At 34.3% G+C, this 8,726-nt stretch overlaps 2 protein-coding genes across 2 annotated transcripts; both read left to right on the forward strand.

Moving 5' to 3' along the window:
* The first annotated feature begins 867 nt into the window (after window positions 1–867).
* LOC107485365 (sucrose transport protein SUC9-like) lies at window positions 868–1,218 on the forward strand. Its single transcript, XM_016105892.1, has one exon. The coding sequence runs from the start codon at window positions 868–870 to the stop codon at window positions 1,216–1,218; it is 351 nt and encodes a 116-aa protein (XP_015961378.1).
* A 227-nt stretch (window positions 1,219–1,445) lies between these two features.
* LOC107485366 (sucrose transport protein SUC5-like) lies at window positions 1,446–5,889 on the forward strand. Its single transcript, XM_016105893.1, has 6 exons — window positions 1,446–1,700; window positions 2,041–2,104; window positions 3,586–3,821; window positions 3,909–4,298; window positions 4,462–4,525; window positions 5,639–5,889. The coding sequence occupies exons 1-6, from the start codon at window positions 1,446–1,448 to the stop codon at window positions 5,887–5,889; spliced, it is 1,260 nt and encodes a 419-aa protein (XP_015961379.1).
* The last annotated feature ends 2,837 nt before the right edge of the window (window positions 5,890–8,726 follow it).

Below are 8,726 nucleotides of genomic sequence, written 5' to 3' on the forward strand. Positions count from 1 at the left end.
TTTGAAACAAGTGGCTTTGAAGGGTATTCAAGGTGAAGCATCGAAAGTCTTTCCGGCAAAAAGGTAGAGTTTATAAGATGAGAGACCCATTAACTTGATACCTTATAGTTTTGAGTTGGATGTAATGTTTTTTTAGTTTATGTTCTCTCACTGGATTCCTTTCCAAAATCTCTCTGGTGGTCGAGAGCTCCTCCATGGTGGCCCAACAAGTGATATCAGAGCAGGTGGTGGCTCAACAAGTGGTATCAGATCCGATGGTGACCTAATAAGTGGTATCAGAGATGATGGTTAATCGGTCTAGCGGTTTTGAAGGGTATTCAAGGTGAAGAATCGAAAGCTAGTTACGATATGGTGTTACGATACCTTCTTCTTTTACCAGTTAAGATACTTTCTTCTTTTACCTAGTTCGAAAGCTCTCTTACCTCGCAGTGTCCCCATCGAAAGTATCTCACGGTGATGAGTTCACCACCACAGTTGGAATCAGGCTCAACACCGGCACAGATCACAATCTGAAAGCTGGTTATGGTGGCCTCTATGGCCGCCGGGATCCACCTTGTCAATGCTATCTAGATAGTATAGCTAATATCAGGCTATGTGATTCTCGGAGTACTGGATAGATGGGCCTCTTTGGTGTGGCTCGTCAGTGCCATTTCTAGGTCTGTTCTCCATCCCATCCTTAGTTATTACAGTAACTGAGCAACCTGTAATCTCAGGCGGCACCGTCCTTTCAACTTTGCGGGTGTTGTTGCCGTCACCATAACTTTATTGACAATTGGCTTTGCCGCAGACATCAGCTACGCCTTTGGAGACAACCTCTCCGAGAAGAGTCGACCACGCGACTTAGCCATTTTTGGAATTGGATTATAGATGTTGGAGATTTCGATTAACATGATCGGTGTCTGCTGCAAAGACTTCCTTGATGACCTTGCCAGCAGAGACCAACGGACGATTAGACTGGCATACACATACGTCTCATTCTTCATGGCGGTGGGAAATGAACTAGGTTACTTCACCATCTTTTTTAGGAAATTCGATGATATATTACCATCCACGGTGACAAAAGCATGCCACGGGCTCTGCGCAAATGTGAAAATCATATCAATTTTTTCGATCCTTCTTCTACTGTTCTTGATGGCTGTTTCTCTGTCCTACATCCAATACAAGCCGGCATTACCTAAGGAGGAGTCACGTGAGAGGGAAGAGGAAGATGATAGATAGGCAGTGGTTAAATGCTTCAAGAAATATTTTGGACCATGAAAGGGCTGAAGAAACCAATGTTATGGCTGATGGCGATTGTGACATTCAATTGGGTGGCCTTATTCGGGTTCTTCTGTTACATCTTTGATTGGATGGGGAGCGAGGTGTACGGTAGGGAGCATGGAAAGCTTTACTCTATTGCAATGCCATTATATACCATAGGCTACTTGTAAGGAGCTCGGTGTCTTATGCTAACTCGGGCGGTTACGGGTCTTATGTCCTTGGCTGTGGAGCCCATTGGGCGAGCGCTTGGTGGCGCCAAGAACCTTTGGGCAGCTGAAAATTTTATTCTTGTTGGTGGCTTGGCTATGATGCTTTACATCACCAAGCTAGTTAAGGATGAAAGGCTCGAGTGCAATGATTTAACCTTTACTCGTGAGCCCTCCAACGGCATTCGGGCTTGGGTTTTGCACTTTTTCAGCGTTCTCGTCATTCCCCTTGCGGTAATTAATAATATCTTTTTATCGTATCATATATAAATTGTATGTCATATTAGGATATATTCTTGTCTAAAAATAATTATTCATTTTGACCTCAATAAAAGTGACTCTCCTGGTCCCTGCGGAAAGTAAAAAGAATTTAAAGTTCTTCCTTTTGGGAAGGGAAGATTAGGAAAATCCTATTGCAATTTTCTCCAGACCCCCGGAAAAGCATGAAAAAAAGGCTCGAATGGTACGATCCCGCCGTCACCCCAGAATGAAAGGGGTGATCTCGTAGTTCTTGGTCTGTGAAGATACGTTGTTACTTTTAGACATATTAACCGTACTCTTATTTGGATTTCAGATAACATTGAGTGTCGCGTCTGCACTAGCATCCATCTACTCAAACGAGAATCGGGCAGGAAAAGGTATGATACTCACCGTAAATTATACACTACAAATAATCTACTTAATATACTATAACTGGGTTTTTCCCAGCTAATAAAAGTGACTTGTCGATTCCTCATGAATCCATTTTTCCATCAAAATGAATGCACTATTTTCTCTTCTAAGTTTATTTTATAAAAATATCTTTATTATACTTATACTATAATTTGCATTTAAGTAATAATGCATAATTATACTAATTTAGGAAAATATCTTTATTATAGTTACATAAAATCAACATTCAATCCATTATTAAACTACTTATCAATTATCTATCGAAAATATTTTTAATAATAATAATAATAATAATAATAATAATAATAATAATAATAATAATAATAATAATAATAATAATAACAATAATAATAATAATAATAGGGATAAGTATTGTTTTGGTCCCTACCGATGAGGGTCAGAATCGAAGCCCTCCCAACATAATTTTTTATTTAGAATATTTCTTAACGTTTTTTTCGTATTAAAATCGTCCAATTTAACAATAATTTTTTGTTTTTGTATTTTTGACAGAGACAAATACTCAGGAAAAGACGTTTAAAACGTGGGGTTTGATCTCATTCATTGAATAGATTATTATATATTAAATTTTTGACACGTGACATAGATTAAATGAGTCATATTCTTAAAATTATTAATTTGACCCTGATACCAATTTTTTAATTTGTTTACAATTTCAATTTTTAATGAAAATTTTATTAGAGGTTTGCTTTATTTAGGATTGTTTTTTATAAATTTTATAATACTATTTTTCTGTTTTTATTTAATTATCATTTTGATATTTTATTCGATCTTATCTCGTGCATGACACGGGTAATTACACTTGTATCAAAATGAATTATAGTAAAACAAATATTTAGATTACACAACTCAAAATCACTTTTAAATAAAAAAAAATTTACCAAAATAAACATCAACTTAAATAATTTTTTATATTATCCTATTATTTTAATTTAGATATTTGAATAGATATTATTAATTAAGTTTATAATAAAATCAATATTTACTTACAAAAACGAAAATAATATATAACAATTGATAAAATATATTTTTAAGTAAAACTTTCTTGATGACCTTGCCAGCAGAGACCAGCGGACGATTAGACTGGCAAACACATACTTCTCATTCTTTATGGCAGTGAGAAATGAACTAGGTTACTTCGCCGTCTTCTTTAGGAGATTCGATGATATGTTGTCATTCACGGTGACAAAAGCATGCCACGGACTTTGCGTAAATGTGAAAACCTTATCAATTTTCTCGATCCTTCTTCTTCTATTTTTGATGGTTGTGGCTCTATCCTGCGTCCAAATATTATTTACTTACTAAGACAAAAATAATATATAACAATTGATAAAATATATTTTTAAGTAAAACTTTCTTGATGACCTTGCCAGCAGAGACCAGCGGACGATTAGACTGGCAAACACATACTTCTCATTCTTTATGGCAGTGAGAAATGAACTAGGTTACTTCGCCGTCTTCTTTAGGAGATTCGATGATATGTTGTCATTCACGGTGACAAAAGCATGCCACGGACTTTGCGTAAATGTGAAAACCTTATCAATTTTCTCGATCCTTCTTCTTCTATTTTTGATGGTTGTGGCTCTATCCTGCGTCCAAAACAACCTGACATTAAATGAGGAGGAGTCACGTGAGAGGGAAGAGGAAGATGATAGATGGGCAGTGGTTAAATACTTTTGGAAAAATTTCGGACCATGAAGTGGCTGAAAAAAACTAATGTTACGGCTGATGGCGGTTGTGGCATTCAACTAGGTGGCCTTGTTCTCATTCTTCTGGTACATCTCTGATTGGATGGGGAGCGAGGTGCAGAGTGGGGAGCATGGAAAGCTTTACTCTGTTGCAATACCATTATATACCATAGGCTACTGGTATGGAGCTCGGTGTCTTATGCTAACTTGGGCGGTTACGGGTCTTATGTCCTTAGCTGTGGAGCCCATTGGGCTAACGCTTGGTGGCACCAAGAACCTTTGGACAGCTGGAAATTTTATTCTTAATGGTGGCTTCCCTATGACGCTTTACATCAGCAAGCTAGCTAAGGACGAGCGGCTCAAGCGCAATAATTTAACCTTTACTCGTGAGCCCTCCAACGGCATTCAGGCTTGGATCTTGTGTTTTTTCGACGTTCTCGGTATTTTTCTTACGGTAATTAAATAATTAATATGTTTTTATCATATCAGATATAAATTATATGCCATATTAAGATATATTCTTGACTTAAATGATTATTCATTTTTACCTCAATAAAATTGACTATGTGAATTTCTTATTTTTAGACATATTAACCGTACTCTTATTTGGATCTCAGATAACATTGAGTGTCGCACCTGCACTACCATCCATCTACTCAAACGAGAGTGGTGCAGGAAAAGGTATAATACTCACCGTAAATTATACACTACAAATAATATACATAATATACTAAAACTAGGTTTTTCCCCAACTAATAAAAGTGAGGTGTCAATTCCTCATGAATACATTTTTCCGCCAAAATGAATGCACTATTTTCTCTTCTAAGTTTATTTTATAAAAATATCTTTATTATACTTATACTATAATTAGCATTTAAGTAATAATGCATAATCATACTAATTTATGAAAATATCTTTATTATAGTTATATAAAATCAATATTTAATGCATTATTAAACTACTTATCAATTATCAATCGAAAATATAATAATAATAATAATAATAATAATAATAATAATAATAATAATAATCCTAACGTTGAGAGTCAGAATCGAAATCATCCACAACATAATTTTTGATTTAGAATCTACCTTAACGTTTTTTTCGTATTAAAATCGTCCAATTTAACTATAATTTTTTATTTTGTATTTTTGCCAGAGACAAATACTTTGGCAAGGACGTTTAAAACATGGGGTTTGATCTCATTCACTGAATAGGTTATTATATATTAGATTTTTGACACGTGACATAGATTAAAAGAGTTATATTCTTAAAATTATCAATTTGACCCTGATACCAATTTTTTTAATTTGTTTACAATTTAAATTTTTAATGAAAACTTTGTTAGAAGTTTGCTTTATTTATTATTGTTTCTTTTATAAATTTTATAATACTATTTTTTGTTTTTATTTAATTATCATTTTGATATTTTATTCGATCTTATCTCGTGCATGGCACGTGCATGGTATGGGTAATTACACTTGTATCAAAATGAATTATAGTAAAACAGATATTTAGATTACACAACTCAAAATCACTTTTAAATAAAAAAAATTACCAAAATAAACATCAACTTAAATAATTTTTTATATTATCCTATTATTTTAATTTAGATATTTGAATAGATATTATTAATTAAGTTTATAATAAAATCAATATTTACTTACTAAAACAAAAATAATATATAACAATTGATAAAATATATTTTTAAGTAAAACTTTCTTGATGACCTTGCCAACAGAGACCAACAGACGATTAGACTGGCTTACACGTACTTCTCATTCTTCATGGCAGTGAGAAATGAACTGGGTTACTTCGCCATCTTCTTTAGGAGATTCGATGATATGTTGTCATTCACGATGACAAAAGCATGCCACGGGCTCTGCACAAATGTGAAAACCTTATCAATTTTCTTGATCCTTCTTCTTCTATTCTTGATGGCTGTGGCTCTTTCCTGCGTCCAAGACAAGCCGGCATTACCTGAGCAGGAGTCACGTGAGAGGGAAGAAGAAGATGATAGATGGGCAGTGGTTAAATGCTTTTGAAAATATTTCAGATCATGAAGGAGCTGAAAAAACCGATGTTACCGCTGATGGCGGTAGTGGCATTCAACTGGCTGGCCTTGTTCTGGTTCTTCTGGTACATCATTGATTGGATGGGAGCGAGGTGTATAGTGGGGAGCATGGAAAGCTTTACTCTGTTGCAATACCATTATATACCATAGGCTACAGGTATGGAGCTCGGTATATTATGCTAACTTGGGTGGTTACGGGTCTTATGTCGTTGGCTGTGGAGCGCATTGGGCGAGCGCTTTGTGGCGCCAAGAACCTTTGGACAGCTGAAAATTTTATTCTTGTTGGTGGCTTGGCCCTGACGCTTTACATCTGCAAGCTAGCTAAGGACGAGTGGCTCAAGCGTAATGATTTAACCTTTACTCGTGAGCCCTCCAACGGCATTCAGGCTTGGGTCTTGCATTTTTTAGCATTCTCGGCATTTCTCTTACGGTAATTAATATCGTTTTATCGTATCAGATATAAATTGTATGCCATATTAAGATATATTCTTGTCTTAAATGATTATTCATTTTTACCTCAATAAAATTGACCATGTGAATTTCTTACTTTTAGACATATTAACCGTACTCTTATTTGGATTTCAGATAACATTGAGTGTCGCGCTTGCACTTCCATCCATCTACTCAAACGAGAGTGGTGCAGGAAAAGGTATGATACTCACTGTAAATTATACACTACAAATAATTTACTTAATATACTAAAACTGGGTTTTTCCCCAGCTAATAAAAGTGAGGTGTTAATTCATCATGAATCCATTTTTTCACCAAAATGAATTCACTATTTTCTCTTCTTAGTTTATTTTATAAAAATATCTTTATTATACTTATACTATAATTAGCATTGAAGTAATAATGCATAATCATACTAATTTAGAAAAATATCTTTATTATAGTTATATAAAATCAATATTTAATGCATTATTAAACTACTTATCATATATCCATCGAAAATATTTGTAATAATAATAATAATAATATGATCATTATAGGGATAAGTATTGTTTTGGTCCCTAACATTGAGGGTCAGAAACGAAATCCTTCCCAACGTAATTTTTTATTTAGAATCTTCCTGAACATTTTTTTCGAACTAAAATCGTCCAATTTAACAATAATTTTTTGTTTTTGTATTTTTGCCAGAGACAGTTACTTAGGCTAAGACGTTTAAAACGTGGGGTTTGATCTCAATCGTTGAATAGATTATTCTATATTAGATTTTTGACACGTGACATAGATTAAATGAGTTATATTCTTAAAATTATTAATTTGACCCTGTTACCAATTTTTTAATTTGTTTACAATTTAAATTTTTAATGAAAATTGTGAGAGATTTGCTTTATTTATTATTGTTTTTTATAAATTTTATAATACTATTTTTTTGTTTTTATTTAATTATCATTTTGATATTTTATTCGATCTTATCTCGTGCATGGAACGTGCATGGCACGTGCATGGCTCGGGTAATTACACTTGTATCAAAATGAATTATAGTACAACAAATATTTAGATTACACAACTCAAAATCACTTTTAAATAAAAAAAAATTTACTAAAATAAACATTAACTTAAATAATTTTTTATATTATCCTATTATTATAATTTAGATATTTGAATAGATATTATTAATTAAGTTTATAATAAAATCAATATTTACTTATTAAAACGAAAATAATATATAACAATTGATAAAATATATTTTTAAGTAAAACTTTCTTGATGACCTTGCCAGCAGAGACCAACGGACGATTAAACTGGCATACACCTACTTCTTATTATTCATGGCAATGAGAAATGAACTGGAGTACTTCGCCGTCTTCTTTATGAGATTCAATGATATGTTGCCATTCACAGTGACAAAAGCATGCCACGGGCTCTGCGCAAATGTGAAAATCTTATCAATTTTCTCGATTCTTCTTCTTCTATTCTTGATGGTTATGGCTCTGTCTTACATCCAAGACAAGCCGGCACTACCTGAGGTGGAGTCACGTGAGAGGGAAGAGGAAGATGATAGATGGGCAGTGGTTAAATACTTCTGGAAATATTTCAGACCATGAAAGGGATGAAGAAATCGATGTTACGGCTGATGGCGGTTGTGGAATTCAACTTGGTGGCCTTGTTCTGGTTCTTTTGGTACATCTCTGATTGGATGGGGAGCGAGGTGTACAGTGGGGAGCATGGAAAGCTTTACTCTGTTGCAATACCATTATATACCATAGGCTACTGGTATGGAGCTCGGTGTCTTATGCTAACTTGGGCGGTTACGGGTCTTATGTGCTTGGCCGTGGAGCCCATTGGGCAAGCACTTAGTGGCACCAAGAACCTTTGGACAGCTGCAAATTTTATTCTTGCTGGTGCCTTAGCTATGACGCTTTACATCAGCAAGCTAGCTAAGGACGAGCGGCTGAAGCGCAATTATTTAACCTTTACTTGTGAGCCCTCCAACGGCTTTCAGGCTTGGGTCTTGCGTTTTTTCGGTGTTCTCGGCATTTTCCTTACGGTAATTAAATAATTAATATCTTTTTATCGTATCAGATATAAATTGTATGCCATATTAAGATATATTCTTGTCTTAATGATTATTCATTTTTACCTCAATAAAATTGACCATGTAAATTTCTTAAGTTTAGATATATTAACCGTACTCTTATTTGGATCTCAGATAACATTGAGTGTCGTGCCTGCACTACTATCCATCTACTCAAACGAGAGTGGTGCAGGAAAAGGTATGATACTCACCGTAAATTATACACTACAAATAATCTACTTAATATACTAAAACTAGGTTTTCTCCCAACTAATAAAAGTGAGGTG

This window comes from Arachis duranensis, chromosome 4, assembly GCF_000817695.3.
Source record: "Arachis duranensis cultivar V14167 chromosome 4, aradu.V14167.gnm2.J7QH, whole genome shotgun sequence".
Taxonomy (NCBI): Eukaryota; Viridiplantae; Streptophyta; class Magnoliopsida; order Fabales; family Fabaceae; genus Arachis; species Arachis duranensis.

Bases quoted from the DNA above. Each gene is read 5' to 3' on its own strand.
- LOC107485366 (XM_016105893.1), top strand. From the start codon at position 1,446: ATGCTAACTCGGGCGGTTACGGGTCTTATGTCCTTGGCTGTGGAGCCC. The intron at 2,105-3,585 runs GTATGATACTCA...TCTTTATGGCAG, and splicing joins CGAGAATCGGGCAGGAAAAG to TGAGAAATGAACTAGGTTAC. The intron at 3,822-3,908 runs GTTAAATACTTT...GCATTCAACTAG, and splicing joins AAGATGATAGATGGGCAGTG to GTGGCCTTGTTCTCATTCTT.
- LOC107485365 (XM_016105892.1), top strand. From the start codon at position 868: ATGTTGGAGATTTCGATTAACATGATCGGTGTCTGCTGCAAAGACTTC.